The following is a 16,621-nucleotide window of genomic DNA, read 5'->3' on the forward strand; positions in this document are numbered from 1 at the left end:
CCCAGTCTGAGGCAGCACCAACACCTGGGGCCACACGCAGGGCCTTGGGATGCAGACCCGGGAGCAAAGGGGCCATCTAGCTCCCAAAACTGTTCACTGGTTTTTTAAATGTCTGTGCATCTGACTCAGCAATTCCACTGCTACATTTTTGTCTACAAAGACATTCACCGGCATCCACAAAGATGGGGGACCCGACATCCCCTCACATGACAACCCCAACAGCCTCGCAGAGGAACGAGGTCGCCTCGTGCTGATGGGCAACCATGCCCGACACTCAGGGAAGTGAGGGGCCAGGGCCGGCCATGCGCGCACACGGGGTGGGAACAAAGCCTGCGGTGGGAACGGCTGCAGGGAGTCCCCGCAGAGTCTCCACACTAGCGTGTGCCACGCTCCCAACCCACTAGGGAGGGCAGTGGCGTGACACCTACTCTAGGAAGGGAGCCACTGGTGGGCGAGCGCCGTGGGCTCTCCCAGAGGGAGGGGACTGGCCCAGCACCAGGCGGCCAGAGATGCAGCCACGCAGGGAAGGCCCGTGCTCTGCACCACGGCAAGGCTGGGGCAGGTGGTCACCTATGGATGGTGCAGCTAGATTTCCTCCCCTTTCTCTCTCTTCTTCGTGACTTACGCTGCACCCCCATAAGGAGACAGACTTAAAAAAAAAAAAAAAAAAAGCGAAGATACCAAAAAAAATTGGGGACAAATTGCTCTAATCAGAGACAACGTGTGGGGAGAAGAGTGGCAAGATTATTAACCAAAGAGGCCGCGTCAACATATTTACAAAAACACACCCACCAAGTTTTACTGCTAAAGCACCCTTTTTGTTAATGAAAAACCTCTCCAGTGATGAACTCCCAGAGGCCACACACCGTTGTGTGCGTCAAAAAGGCAGATTCGACACCCTTAGGACCAACTTCTAACGTGAAGACGCAGGATAACCCGGCCGTCCCTGCTTTCAGAACTGAAGACCGATGGGCAGCCGCTGGTTCCCGTTCTGCAGCCGCAAAGGGGGCCCCGCCAGCCCGCCGGGGGGGACCGGGACCCAGGGGCAGAGGGGCTGGGGCTGTCTCGCCGTGCTCTCCTCGGGGCAGACCGTCCCACCCCCGGCATGACCAGAGTACCTCCTGGCTGCTCTCCCGCAACCCCTCACCTCTGCCAAGCCGGCCCATGTCCATCACGAACTCCAAGCCGCTGGCAGGAGGAACCGGGTGGGGGAAACCCTCCAGATAACAAGGCGCCAGAGGGACAGTGAGCAGGACGGCTGGATTCCAAGTATGGAGGCACACAGCTCACAGCCACGGGCCCCTTTCTCTCAGGGAAGGAGGCCCACAGACAGCACCCCTACAGTCCAACCTGCGCCAGGCGGTGCCTCCGCCCTGGGACGCTCGGGCCGAGGTCAGTCTCCCTCGGGCAGGGGCTGAAGAAAGGGGACATCGGGCGAGCTGCCCCGAGGGCCACCCGAGCAGCGTGCACACAACATGCTCTGGCCTCCCCTCCATGGTGTACCAGGCACCGGCACGATCCTGAAATGGGGCAAGGACAGGCCCTGCTGGGGGCTCCCCGCCAGAGACCGCACGCGCCCTCCCCGACCGCGGCCACCACCGAGCCCGCACAGCGGTCGGGGGGGGGGGGGGGGGAAGTCACGGGCAGACAGACAAGCGCAGGCCACACTCAGGTTCAGCCGTCCCACGTTTATGTGACAGGGCCTCCCTCTGAGCGGTAGGGACGTGAGGACCCATCAACTGGGGAGAGGCCAGGAGGCCCCACCTCACGGATTTTGCCGAGCACCCTGCGGTGGGCCATGGAAAACAGCAGACAGGGTGCAGGTGCCCAAAGGGAGGCGGCTGCCGGGCCCGCGGGCACTGAGCCCCGATAGCGCAGGACCATGTGAAGGAATGGCCTCCTCGCAGCCACCAAGGACACGAGTGACAGCACACGGCCACGGCGGGGGCTGCTGTCGGGCTCCACGTGCAGCGGAAAGGCGCCGAGAACCTTAAATAGCTCCCTGCCACCGCGTCCAGAGGGCCGGGGTTAGAAACAGCAGCCACGTGCTCAGCAGCATCTCCCAACCCGTCCTCTCCAGCCCCTGACACAGCTGTACCCCAGGGGGAGCGGCACCCTTCGTGACCCAATGACCCCCACACGGCCATACAACCCCACGCGCCCAATCGGGTCCAAAGACCACCGCTGGTGGACAGCACTGTAAAGACAGCGGCCCTCCACGGAAGGAAGATTCTGGAGTGGCGGGAGAGGAGCGAAGGCTCTCAGGAGCACCCAAGGACCTGACTGCAACTGGGCCCAACTCTGCTGACAAAGAGCCCCAGGACACAATTCCAGAAATCCCCACGCCCACGGCAGACAGCCCTGAGGGGCACCATCCCTCCACACAGGCTGGCCGCCTCTCTGCATGGCCAGGAAGGCCTCCCGCTTGTGTGCGGACAACCGGACAAAGGTATCCCGCCAACCTCACAGGGGGCACCCGGGACCATCCCCAGATGGACATTCCCCCAGGAAGCCTGCTCCACGAGGTGGGGACCCTGTCCGGACAAAGAGCGGCGAGGCAAGCTTGGCCGAGGGGCCCGCTGGCCCCTTCCTGAAATGGGCCAGGCAACATCAGCTCTAACCAAGTCAGTCTGTGTGCATGGGGAGGTCACTCAGGGAGGTCACAAATGCAACACCCCACACGGGGACAGAGGGACAGCGGTCCCTGGCGGCAGATGTAGACTTGAGTCTTTCCTGCAATACACAGTACTTTTCTGATCACGAAGCGCTACCTTTCACAAAAGCAGTTTCAGGGGGAAGCCAGCCCCTACCTTCCAACCCTCGGCCAGGGCTCGGCGCAGACGCTCGGTGTGGACTCGGGGCGTCCGTTCACGCGTCGGCCCGGCCTCCATGGAGCCAACGGCTCGAAGAACAGGACGAAGGAGCGCCATCCACAGCCCGGCCCCTCCTGCTCCCCTCAGGTCCCAGAGCAGGCCCAGATCTGCTTTCTCCCCCCACCTCTCATTGCCCCCCCCTCCGGTGCGTGGAGAGGTCCGCTGCAGCAAGATGCTGGCCCCCGAAACGGCTGCACCCCACCACCCGCCCACATGTCTAAGAAGTCCTAAGAAGGCTCAATCCAACAAGCTACTTCGGTCTGATGAACACTCAGCCCGCCATGCTGCCAACGGGCGCCACCACCACAGGCTCCAGGAGAGAGGAGGCGGGGTCGCCACGAGCCTCCTTGTCACCTGCGGGGGCCACGCTCTGCCATCAGAGCTCTGCAAGGATGAACTCACAGGGTCCCCCGGCAGCCCCTCTTGCAGATGAGGGAGCCAGTCACAGACGGCCTCCGGCCACCAGCGACAAAGCGGCAGGCAGGATGTGACCGGGCAGACTGGCTCCTGACCACCTGCCAAGACAGCAGAGGGAGTTTCTGAAGCACGTGCTGCCCGGGACAAACGCTCCGGCGCTACAGACGGCTCACTAGACGGAGAAAACCGCCAACACCGACCGGAGGCCGTGCGGAAACGCTCCCGGGCAGGGCCGGCCGTGGGCCACAGCAGGCCAACCCCGCAGCACGCCCACCGCACGCCCACCCATGAGAACGCCAGGCTAAGAGGACAGCAATCCACAGCTCCCCGACTGGAAGAGCTCAGCCCCCAGATCCCCCAGGACGACAAAGAGCATCCGACACGGGCGGGTCCTCACACCAGCACTGCTCCTTCCACAGGAAGCAGCTCGGTGCCGGTCGGGGTAGGACGAGTACAGAGCTATCGAGGGTCCCAGGCAAGTGCAGGCACCACCCCTCACCAGTGCCGTGAGCAAGCGCCCCCGGGGCTTGCGGCTGACCCAGACTAGACCTGGGCCCTCAGCCAGCAGGCACACCAAGGCCCTGCAGCGTGGCTCCTCGTGGCCTGGCTGTGGAGTGGGGTGTGGCCCCTCGGTCCTGGTCCTCTTTCCCACGGACAGGCGGGACCTCGGACCTCAGTCCTGCAGGGTGGCTGCCCGGTTCACTGCAACGGTCCCCCTTCGTTGTGCTGGGGGTGGACACAGCTGCACGCTGACTTACCTGAGTCTACCCCGAGCCAAGCCAGAGACCGCTCATGGGAGGGTGGAGGGGCTCCTCACTCAGAGGGGCTGGGACCATCCTCGGGGCCCTGGACCCGGTGAGAGTCATGACCAGCGGGGCCTATACCCTGCCGCGGCTCACGCTGACCCTTGGAGCCCAGGCATGCCGGGGGTGTCCCACGTGGGCTGGGCAGCCCTGCTGGCATTTGGATCACCAGTGCTGGGCAACATCGGGAGGAAGGGCTCGGGCTGAGGCTCTGAGAGAGGGACTCCAAGAGACGGCCTGGAGCTGGGCAGGGAGAACGCTGGCAGGAGGGTCGCTCCAGCCTCCCAGGGTCTGGCCGGGGCCTGCCCGCTGCTCACTGAGCCCGTGCCTGGCGGGCTTCGGCGTTCAGCAGACGCTCACCACACTACACCTACCCTGCTCTGGCCCAACAGAGACACCTCCAAGCACCAGGCCCCCCACCTGCAAAGATCTCAGCCCCCACGGTGTTCAGGGTGGGTGGGACGGGCACGGAGGCTCTCGCTGCTCAGCCTGACACAGCCGCGTTCCCCAAGCACAGGAGCTGGATGGGCGGAGGACGAGCTGCGGCCACTCTGGGGTGCTGCTGTGCCCCCCACTCCTCGGCACCTCATCCCTCTCAGCACACATTGCGCACACAAGTCCTCGCACGGCCAGGCCACGCCGCCCACGGGCATCGGCCACGTCCTCCCGTGGCTGGCCTCCCACAAAGAGCCCGTCCAGAGACGGGAAGAAGGTACCAGAAATGAAGTGGCCTTGGCTTGTCCCAAAGTGGGGAGGAAGGACAAAGTACACCCACGCTCCTCCTCCCAAATCCCTGACGACAGAGGGAGCAGGAAGCAGGCCCCGTGCCTCAAGGCCTCGCACCCAGGCCCTCTCAAGACCATCCGGGGAGGGCCCTTCCAGGCCACCTCCTTGACCTCGCCCTTCCCTGCTTCCTGTTGTTAAAAAGAACAGGCTGGAGGCAGACGGAGGCGAGAACAGCCGACAGGGGGCCCCTTCCTGCCCCACCACGTGAGACTGCGGGCCAGCCACCCTCCAGCAGCCAGCAGGCCCAGAGCAGAAGACCGTGCCTCCCAGTCGTCGGGCCCTGCAGGTCAGGACGCCCCTGAAGGCAGTGGGCGCACTCCCTGGGGTGGGTGGAGGCGCTCCCGCCCAGGGCCTACACCCCCAACAAGGAACCAAAGAAAGGCCTGGGCGACAGCAAAGGGGCTCACAGCCAGCAGCCTGCAGCCACCTCCAACGGGCGGACAGCATGCACCGCCTACTGAAGAGCTCCGGGGTGCCTCCACTGTGGGCTTCAAGACGGCACGAAGGCCACGGGGGAACCAGACACCCCCTCAGCCAAAGCAGTCCCCAGGCGGCCACCAGCAAGGCCCCCACGTTCCTGGCCTGGGCCCAGGCCCAGAGAGCAAGAACCCCCTCTCCTTGCACGTTTCACATTCGAGGTGGCGCGGGGAGAAGTGATGAAACTTTCTGGGTGGGTTTTGTCACACCCTCCCTCACACTGGAGAAGGAGGGAAAAGTCTTCGGAGGGGGAGCTTTACAAACTCCCTGAAGACAGCGCCTGGAAAGCCCTGGGAATCCGTGCTGGGAGCTCCTCGCCCCGCGGCAGGACCGGCCTCTCGGAATTGGGCTTGACCCGAAAAGAGACGCAGCTCTGCCGCCCTCTGGTGAACAGGCTTCACGCCTGCACCTGCTCCCAACTGAAAGCCAAGGTCACAGCACTGCAGCCACGGAGCCGGAAGATGAAGAGGACGGGCACACGTGCTCCGTGTGGGCTTCCCCTGCTCCAGGGGTCCCCGCAGCAACGTCCCTCCACCGCAGCCCGGGGCCGGCCTGGTCCCAGCACCACCTCCCTACCCTCTCCCGCCACAGCCTCGTCAGCCCCCAGAGTGCCTCCTGGCGGCCTGCGCGCCGGCCCAGCGTGTCCACCGTGCTCGGCAGTGATGCCGACATTCTCCCCTCCAACAGCCCTGGCCAGGCCCATCCTCCTCCAGGCCTGCCCCAGCCTGCCTGCCTCGCTGGGCTTGAGTCCCGGGGCCGGCACTGCCCGGCTCAGGCCCCGGACCGAGTACTGGCCCGACACGCTGGGTGCTCGTGTGAGAACACACTGCACTTGTCTCCCGCGACTCTGCAGCACAGAGAACGACACAGCTAGAAACAGGAAGGGCACAGGGTGTCCCGTTCCAGGGAAGGACGCGGGAGCTGGACGCTCACCCCAGACCTGCCCTGGGCCCTCAAAGATGGATGCAGAGGAGCTTTGAAGCCACTTCACACCCAGACCCACGAGCCCACAGACCCCGACCCCCAGGGCAGAGCCGAGTTCCCCGGGGGATGGGGGATGGGGGGGGCTGTCTGCAGCAGGAACTAGGGGTGGCCTGTGGCTCTACACCACATCCTCCTGCCCCCACGGGGCGCCACAGGGGCCACAGGCCACCACACAGAGCCCAGGGGGTCCCCCACAGGGAGCTCAGCACCCCTGCCTGGAATGGAAGGTGGGCCCAAGGGGGGACAGACTCGGCTCCCCGGCCAGCAGGGCTCCCAAAGGCTCTACGTACAAACAGGAAAGACGCCACCAGCAAAGCACCCACGGGGCCAAACAGGCCCCTTGTGTGTGAGCGCAAGTCCGCACAAGGGGAGGAGGAGCACGGGTGTGCACGTGGGGCAAGGGGGGCCACAGGCGTGCACGTGGTGGGGACGTACAACAGGCATCTGTCCGCGCCAGGGGACGGACCTACAAGCAGGCCAGGGCTCCTCCCCGAGCAGGCTCGGCCGCCTCCAGACCACACACCCCTGCACAGGGTGGCCTCATGGCCAGAGGCAGACAGCAGTTCTATTTGTGACTCAGCTCAGGGTGAGGACTCGTGGGAGAGACGCGTCCGCGCTAATCCAGGCCGACAGACACCCTCGGCCTCACGACCCAGCAGGTGACTGAGCCGCAGCTGAGTCCTCAGATGCCACCTTCCACAGGACCTGCACCTGCCCCGGGCCAGCAGCCCCAGCTCACACCAGGGGAGCCACACGGCCCATCGTCTCCCCGTGGGACCCAGGGCACCGGCCGGTGGGGAGGCGAGGTGACCCAGGCCAAGATGGAAGAGCCGCTGGCAAAGAGGGAGGCGCGGTGGGGAGAGGCTGGAACACTGCCACCTGTCACCAGAGGCGGCCGGACACCGCGGGCCAGCAGGGAGGAGCTGTGCCTTCTGCAGCGTTGAGCCGGGCACGGACTAAAACCAAGCAGGGTGTCCGGGCTGCTAACACCTCCCGCCTGCTAACCCACCTTCACCAAAACAGGCCAAACAGGACAAAAACAGTACTACATGTCCCGTCTGCAGATAAGCAACCGAGGCCCAGAGCAGGCCCAGTGCCCCCCGCTGAGAGCTGCCAGCTCTCCAGGCTCCGGAGCCCACGCTCGGAACCCTCAGCAGCCCCGCCCCAGGCTACCTGCCCATCTCAGGGTCCCCGGGACCCCTGCCTCCCCGAGGCCCTCACGGCTCTGCCCAACACACCCCATGCTCTGAGCTCCACACCCACAGTCCGGGCCCTCTCCTTCTATAAATGTTTAATTTTCTGTATATTTTTAGGACATTTTGATATCCTAAAAAAACACCTTTCCGGCTGGGGGCTAGCCAATTCCCATCTTCAGCCTCCTAACCACGCTGGTGCGTCCACCCGCGTGGCCCCGGGTGCTGTGTCCCCGTCTCCAGGACCTGAGAGTACAACCCAATCCTAACCACGCTGGTGCGTCCACCCGCGTGGCCCCGGGTGCTGTGTCCCCGTCTCCAGCACAATCTTTCCTGCGCTGCTCTCGTCTCTTCTTGTGACCACAACTGACGGCCCAGCTCATAAAGAAAACAAAGTACTTTCCTTCCTTCTCTCCTCCTGGCCACCTCCCTTATGGTTTTCAGGTCCCCATCACCCAGACTTCTAGCGTTCCCTTTGCTGAAAGTAACATCTTGCTCTTTCTGGGTGTCCGTGCTCCCTGAGCAGCCAATGCCACCTACGATGGTCCGGAATGTTCTAAAAAGCCCTCAGACTCAGTGCAAAGGCAAGAGGTAACCGAGTTCTGTCTGCTGAGCAGAAGACTTGCTCAGTGAGCGCAAGGTCCCAGATCTGCCGGCAGGTCAGCCAACACACCAAGGTGCTGCCGCGGCAGGGGCTCCCACGGAGGCCCCCACAGGACTGCAGTGGCTGCTAGGACCCAGTCAGGAGATGATGGCAGGGACTTGGCCATACATAGCCAGTAACCGGGAGGACCAGTCTGGGATCCAGGATCTTCAAGAGGAGACCAGAAAAGATGGGAGGGGCTTCTGAGCTCCTATAAAGGCCAAGCGGGAGCCACTAGGCTACTGGCCGGTATGCACCGGAGAGTGATGAAAACCAGGTTCAACAGGGCTGGGTGGGGTCCCAGGGCCGCTGGTGCTGGCTGCGGATACCCCTAAGGTGGGAACTCCCCCTAAGGTGGGAACTCAGCCTCAGCCGGTCTCCCTGTGCAGGAGAGGCGGAGAGGCGAGGGAGGAGAGAAGTGGGGAGAGAGGGGAGCAGACCGTGCCCTGCAGGGAACCGGGCCAGCGGTGCCAGAGGGAGGGCCTGCCGTCACCCCACTCCCAGGTGGGGCCACATCATCTGAGCTCAGCAAAGGGAGAGTCCAGCCCCTACACTGTCACACCCCCCCACCCTGCACCATCCGTGAAGGGGACAAGGTGCGCCGGCCCCTCAGACACGGGAGCGCTGCCTGGCCAGCACGGCTAACGGAGCCCCGCGCGACTCCTAGGCAGGCCGCGGGGCACACCTGCCCGGCAAATGCCACACTCACCTGACAGACCAAGTGAACAGATGCTCCAAAATCCAGCAGCCAACGATGCGGATCATCAGGGTCCCGTGCCGGTCTACACCTGCACTAACGCTCCGTCCCCACTACTCCCTCTGAACCTTCAGGGCACAGGCGTACAGACGGCTTCTCCCACTCTCTGCCCTGGGTCTCCACCTGGGGCCGGCCCCTCACAGAGACCCCGCTACAGGCAGGCCGGGAGCAGGCACAGGACTCGGGGTCCCCGTGCCCACAGACAGCCCGGCTGACCTCTCCCCTGCAGCGCCCACCTCTCAGGGAAGTAGGAATCTGTGTGCCCTGTGCTTCAGTGGACACGGCTCCCGCTGAGATGTCGGTCAGCTGCCACAGGAACAAAAGCCACACGTTCCACGGCTACTTTTCGCCACGCCTCTGGGTGGAGGGGAGACGTCAAAGGGCCACGGCAAGTGGCAAGAGCCTGGCGCTCATCATCGGACAACAGATCTGTCCGGGCTCGGTAACTCCAGGCTGAGCCTCTGTTACCTTGGGCTGCACACAGCCACAGCTATGCAGCCACAAACACGACACTCACTCACAAGGACCACCGGGTGGAGCAAACGAGAAGGTGAGAGCGTGGGCCAAGCAGCCCCGTCCCGCGCCTGGCCGCCCGCCCACTCGGCAGAGCGCTCGGCCTGTGCAGGGAGAGACCCGGTGCCCCAAGAGGCAGGCGGCATGCCGGCCCAGACCAATACGACCAAACAGGCAGAGCCCATCCCAGGGCAGAAGGCCAACAGCTTCACAACCACTGGGGGAGGTGGGACAGGCTGGAGGAGAGGCCACAGGGTGGCATGCGGGGGAAGACATCTGTCAGCTCTGGAAGAGTAACTTCAATTTAAAAAAACTCCTGAAGACGGGGCACCTGGATGGCTCAGCCAGTTAAGCATCCGACGCCTGACCTTGGCTCGAATCATGATTTCACGGTTCCGGAGTTCGAGCTCCACGATGACAGTGTGGAGCCTGCTTGGGATCCTCTCTCTCTCCCTCTCTTTCCGCCCCTTCCCTGCTCGTGCTCTCTCTCTCAAAAGTAAACAAACATTAAAAAAACTTTTAGGGGCACCTGGGTGGCTCAGTCGGTTGAGTGTCCGACTTCAGCTGGGGTCATGATTTCGCAGCTAGTGAGTTCGAGTCCCACGTCGGGCTCTGTGCTGACAGCTCAGAGCCTGGAGCCTGTTTCAGATTCTGTGTCTCCCTCTCTCTCTGTCCCAACCCACTCGCATTCTGTCTCTGTCTCTCTCAAAAATAAACATTAAAAAAAATAAAAGTTTAAAAATAAAAAAAATAAAAAAAATTTTAATAAAAAATAATAAATACATAAATAAAAAACAAGCAACGTATAGGTTAACCTGAAATTTGCCCCAGCCCACACGTGAGCACATTAAACCCAGCCTGGCACGGTGCTACAAACACCCAGACCTTAGCCGCACATTCTCACCTCTCCTGATGGAAGCAACGCTCCTTGTGTCTGGGTCCAGCTTCTGCACCAAGGCACTGGGGTCTATCTTGGTCCCGGCAAAAACATCAGTGTTCATGAAAGCCCATTCCTAAGAAGGAAAGAAGACATGAGACTTCCCTGTGGCTCCAGAATGCAAACGTAAGGCCGGACACAAAGCAGGGGGAGCCCTCGGGGGGCCTTCAGAAGAGCAAGGCTGGGCCAGCTCCTGCTCAGAGGGCCTAGGAGAGGTAACCCTTGCCCCCCCACCCCGAAGCTGAGCCCGGGGGCCAGTGGGAGCTCAGACCCTGGGGTCCTAAGGCAGCACGTCTTCCCACCCCCCTCAAACCACCAAATGGGCTTGGCTCTTGGCGTGCAGACCGTCTCAGACTCGGGACTGGCAGCAACCAGAAACACGAGCTCCACGTTCAGAAGCACCGGGACAGGAAGCAGATTCCCTTCCGAACCTGCGCCACCTCATTCTTCCATAGCACTCTCCCCCATTTCACAGCCACTGCTCCCCCTCAATCGTCTCCCCCCAGGTCAGCTTCCGACACAAGATCAGCCCCACACGGAGACTTCAAAACCCTCCCAGTCACTGCCAGTCACACTCTGCTGAGCCCGCCTCCCAGGCCCACCTGACTCATTTCGGGTCCAGCTCCAGGACAGGGACCCCAGAGGGACTGGAGCACTGACCCCCAGGGGAGCCACAGACCAAGACAGGACTGGGGTGAGGCAGAAACTGGCCCAAGGTGTGGGCTTGGCCTGCAGCCCGGAGCTCGCACAGAACACCTGCGAGAGAAGCCCAGACTCGCTCCTCGGGAGTTCTCAGGGTGGGAGGGAAAGTCAGTAAATAAGAGACAGAAAACTCACAGGGGCAATGCTGGAGCCTAGGAGCGGCTGGGAGCACCAAGCAGGGAAGGCCAGCGCGGCAGAGTCCTCCCGCCAAGGAGGAGCCACAGGAGACTAGGGGCAGGGTGCACACGGCCAATCCCCGCTTCTTTCTGGACAGCCATTCAGACCCCGTTCACAGTGGTACTCCACATCCAACTGCTTCAAGGTTTCGGAACTCAACACGACAGGTGTCGATGCTGCGTTGTTAAACGTCTTCGGAGGACCACGGTGTCGTTACGTGGCTAGGAACTAGTAGTCCACCTACTCCATGTTAGAGCTCAACAGCTATACCCTTCGTTCTACAAGTTCCATCTGTTGCTTTTTTCTTCTCGCCTGCCTAGTCTCAACGTTTTCTTTCCTCACTTCTCTCACTTCTACACTTTGAACGTACTTATTTCACAGTCTCCATCTGATAATTCCATTTTCTGCCCTCACGGCCTCTAATTCTGATGCAGACTCTCACTCACGGTGGGCTGTTTCCCTTGAACTTTGGCTGTGTCCTGAGCTCAGGAGGATTTTGCCCACCGTGAGAATCCCACCTGGCCTGGCCGGCACAGGGATTAAGAGCCAGGGCTATATGGAACCTCTGCCAGATGGGCAGGGAGAGGGGTGTGGCAGACTGTCTCCCAACAACCATTTAACTGAAGAAAACTAAAAGTCTCATCAAGAACAGAAAGAATTTATTGGGGCGCCCGGGGGGCTCAGTGACTTAGGCACCCAGCTCTTGATTTCGGCTCAGGTCATGATCTCAGGGTCGTGGGATCGAGCCCCATGTCAGGCTCTGTGCTGAGCATGGAGTCTGCCTGTGATTCTCTCTCCCTCTCTCTACCCCGCCTCCCCCCATACCCCCCATCCTGCTCTCTCTCAAAATAAATAAACATTAAAAAAAAAAAAAAAAAAGAACAGAATCTATGGCTTAAGAGCTATGCCCTGTTATCCACCCCCACCTTACAGAAACTCCCTTGGGAGCTCTACTCCTGGCTCCCCAGCTCCCAGCTGCCAACGAACCCCCCACCTTGTGCCACAGGCACTAGTCCAAGAAGGTGAGCCAGACGGTGGGGATCCCTTCTCCCGCCCCGCCCCCACCTGTTGGGAAAGAAGCACCACCTGAGGCAGGGAAGGCTGAGAACAGCAATTCTCACCCCTCATCCCAGCTTCTCTAGGCCACAGGTACTAACAAGCCAAGAAGATGACGAGGGACCACCCCCCAGCGCCCACTTGTAGAGAGGGGTGTCAACAGGGAGAAGCTGAGGCTGTCCCTGCCCCCCTCCTCGTGTGGGCACAGAGGTCCTGCCAGAGGCGGGACTTTATCTGGAATGGACTGTGGGGACTCACAAGTCTAGGGCGTCGTTGAAAACACTGGAGATCCAGGCAGACGGTGGGGGTGCTCCGTGGCTCCAAAATACCAGCAGCAACAAGGTAAGCACAGAGCAGAGCAAGCGGAAGTTTAGCAGAGGCCACATCAGAAAGAGAGGCAAGTGCCCTGTGGGTAACGGTCAACGCTGGAGGCCTAGGCTGCCCCTCAACAGAACCGTATGGGGCACACGAGAAAGTGTTCCCCAAACCAAACACAACACGGGGCAGAGGCCGACCGGCACAGGGGCCTAGGCGCAGCCTCCGAGCAGACGGTGGCTCAGCAACAAGCCGCTGTGGCCCAGGGGCAACTCCCAGCGGCGGCAGCTGGAGGCTGCATGAAGCTCAAGGCTGCGCGGGGCCAGGAGTATCACAGCGAGTCTCCAAGCTGCTAGTCCCTGCTGGGAAGCGGATCAAAAATGTAAACTCCCTGAACTGTGACCGCAGCCCGGAGCCACACACATACATCCAGTGGTAAGAAGCAAACACCTAATGGGACACGGGGGCTCAAGCACAATCTTGGACCAGTAAGTGGCTCAGACAAACCCACCTGGTCAGGCTAAAAGATAAAAACAAAAGAGCATAAGCAGGGAGATGAGAGGCTGCACGCAGACCTCACATAGTTCAGAGCCAGGCCAATAAACAAGTAAAACGACCAGGCAACACCCCCCTCCCCCCACCCAGTGCTACCATACATCACTAGGAAGATTAATAAAGGGAGTCAGGGGACCAGCAGGGGGAGCTGCAGCCCTACTCAAAGTCAACTTGCAGGCCCAATGGGAAGAGACAGACTTGACCTTAGACCTTGCAGGTGGATAGCCTCTCCTATCCCAGCTGGAGGAAGAAAGGCTTTCCGTACCCCCACCCCGCCCCCACCACAACTCAGCCAACAAGAAGCGGAAGGACACAGAGAAAAAGAACAGAGCCCTACGAAAGGAAATACGAAAGAAGAGGCCTTACAGAAAAATGAAGAGAAACAGCCTCGCAGGAAAACGAATGGTCTTAGAGCACCATACTCATGCCTACGGGTGTCCCCGGTAAGTACCAGAGAGACAGAGAGGCAGAAAAATATCCAAAGAAAGAATAGCTGAAAACTTGCTGAATTTGAGGAAAACACTAACTGATACGTGCAAGAAGCTCAAAGACTCCAAGTAGGATAAAGAAACTCCACACAGAGTAAGTACAAAGAGAACTACACTGAGACACGACAGAGTCATGTTTACAGGCAATGAGAACCACCTGAAAGGAGTAAGATGAACAAGGACCCCCGACCTACAGGGAACCCCAATACGACCGACAGCTGACCTCACACACAATGGAGACCAGAACATGTGGGATCACATTTCAATGTGCCGAAAGACGAAAGTCAGCCAAGAATCTTACATCCAGCAAAACCATCTTTCAAAAATGAACGTAAAATAAAGAGAATCCCACATAAACTGAAGCCGAGACCATCTGTCGCTAGCGGACCTGCCTTCTGAGAAACATTAAGGAAGTGTTTTAGGCTGAAAAGGAATGTTACCAGACAATAATCCAAAACAAAACAAGAAGCCTGTTACAGGTAAACATATAGCTAATTACAAAAGATAACTGTAAGAACCTAAGGTCGGGTTGTAACACGTACAGACACAGCCTGCAGAACAGTAACAGCACAGCAAGGGGATGAGAGGGAGGGAGTTACACAGCATGAAGGTCCTACCTTTCTCTGCACCGAAGAGACAGAAACACCTATATCATAAGCCCCACATCAATTGCTAAAGGACATGAAGTGACAAAGGTTCTCTTCATGACCAAACTCTGCTTAACCTCCCCCAGTCCCCATGCAATCTTGTCTGCCTTGCTCCGCGAGCCCCTCAGTTGACTTTTCACATTACCAAAAGCACGAGCAACAAAAGAAAAGAAGCTGGACCTTATAAAAAACGAAAACTTGTGCTTCCAAGGATATCAAAAAAGAAAATAAAAAAAGACGCCACCTCACAGAACTAGAAAAAAAAAATATGCAAACCACGTATATGTGATAGGTGTTTAGCATCCAGGATATAGAAAGAACTCTCACAACTCAACAACAAAACACACAATTTCAAAACGGGCAAAGGACTTGAACAGACATTTCTCCAAAAAAAGATCTACAAATAGACAACAAGCTCATGAAAATATGATCCACATTATTGGCCCTTAGGGAAATGCAAGTCAAAGCCATGAAATACCACCTCGCGTCCATCAGAATGGCCGTAATCAAAAACATGGCCAATAACAAGTATTGGTAAGGATTCAGAGAAAGTGAAACCCTCATATGTTACTGAAGAGAATGTAAAACGGCGCAGCCACCGTGTTAAACACAAAGTTCCATAGACCCAGCAATTCCACTCCCAATGTCCACACCAGTATCGTCCACGATGGCCCAAAATTAGAAACCACCTTTCCACCAACTTGGGAACGATGAAGATAACGTGGTGTGGCAGAGTAGCAACCATACAATGGAGTGTTTTCACCCATAAGAAAAATGAAACAAACACACTGCTCTAGAAACAAGGATGAGCCTCAGAAAAAACTACCTGAAAGAAGCCAGACACACAAGGCCACAGCCGGTACTGCACCATATCCGAAAAGTCAGCGCGGTCAAACCTGCACACAACGGATGCCACCCGCAGAGGCCGCTCAGGAGTCCAGACTCAGCCAGGGCAGCGGCCACATTCTCCTCCCTGACACCGGCCCTGGGCGCCAGCATTTGCGTGTCAACCCCGCCCAGGAGCCCCGTGGAGACCCACGCACATAAAACGGATTTTGGACACAGCTAGCCGCAGGCAAACAGGAAGTGGACTCGTGGTGGTCAGAATGATTGATAGTAAGTAAGGATTTCTAGGGGCGCCTGGGGGGCTCCGTCGGTCCAGCCTGAGACTTCGGCGCAGGTCTCGAGGTCACGGTTCCAGTTGGAGCCCCGCATGGGGCTCTGTGCTGACAATGCAGAGCCTGCTTGAGAGTCTCTCTCTGCCCCTCCCCCACTTGCGCTTTTTCTCTCTCTCTCAAAAGTAAACTTAAAATAACTACACAAACATTAAAAAAATAAGTACAGGGTTTCTTTTTGGGGTGATGAAAATGTTCTGAAATGTGTAGGCACCACCGAACTACGTTGTGAATCTAACACTAAAGAACGCCCACTGAACGGGACACTTCACAGGAGCGAGTTTTGGGACACGTGAATGACACGGTGTTATTCCAACACGGTGTTCGTAAGGGCCAGATCGCGTGTTAAGACGGCAGCTCCGTCCTCAGCAGCTGAGCGTCCCTGGTCGGAACGGAGGTCAGGGGCCGTAGGGAAGAACAAACCAGGCTGTTCGCGCTCGCATTCCGCTCCCCGGGGCCCCGCCAGCCCCCCACTTCCAGGCGACGGGCTAAGCGCGTGCACGCGCCCGCGGGCCCGCCCACGTTACAACACGTGGTCGGCCGGCCCACCACCACCGGCAGGAGGAAGCGCCGAGGCGAGCGGGCTAGAACCCGGACGAACCCCGAAAACATCACTGAGCGAGGGAGGAGGCCGCGTGCGATGGGCGTGCCCGCCGCAGGGTCCCCTCGGACCTCGGTGCTCAGCCACACCGCCCCGGGGTCCGCGGAGGCCACTCACCTTCGCCCCGACTCCGCCGGCCGAAGCCTGCGCGGGGGCCGCCTCCCGGGCCGGGGGCGCGGGGCCGGGCGCCGCCGGCCCCGCGGGCCTCACCGCCGCCTGGTGAACCCGGGCCCGCAGCCCCCTCACTTTCCCCATGCTCCCGCGACACCCCCGGCCGGCCGGAAACCGTCTGCGCGCGCCGCACCGCCGGCCGGAAGCTGGTCCCGCGCGCCCCCGACCGGGCGGAAACCGGAGCCGGGAGGCGGAGATCCGCGCTCTCCCCGCCGGCGCCGCGCATGCGCCCGGGGCAGGTGTGGGCATTCGCGGGAATCCAGGCGGCCTCGCTAGCACCTGGGAGAATGACGGGTACCGCCGGGTCGGGGACCAAGCACGTTGAAAATACACCGGTGTGGTGGGGTGCCT

The 16,621-nt window shown here is 60.0% G+C and overlaps 1 protein-coding gene across 1 annotated transcript in view; it reads right to left on the reverse strand.

Moving 5' to 3' along the window:
• SLX9 (SLX9 ribosome biogenesis factor) overlaps positions 1-16,402 on the reverse strand; it is a 34,222-nt gene extending 17,820 nt beyond the window's left edge. Inside the window, exons 1-2 of the mRNA XM_040483751.1 lie at positions 16,217-16,402; positions 10,351-10,459 (exon numbers count right to left, since the gene is read on the reverse strand). Coding sequence (XP_040339685.1) covers positions 10,351-10,459; positions 16,217-16,354 — 247 coding nt within the window. The 5' untranslated portion in view covers positions 16,355-16,402. The remainder of the gene's footprint in view (positions 1-10,350; positions 10,460-16,216) is intronic.
• Positions 16,403-16,621: the final 219 nt, after the last annotated feature.

Source organism: Herpailurus yagouaroundi, unplaced genomic scaffold, assembly GCF_014898765.1.
Source record: "Herpailurus yagouaroundi ecotype Mexico unplaced genomic scaffold, PumYag 162, whole genome shotgun sequence".
NCBI lineage: Eukaryota > Metazoa > Chordata > Mammalia > Carnivora > Felidae > Herpailurus > Herpailurus yagouaroundi.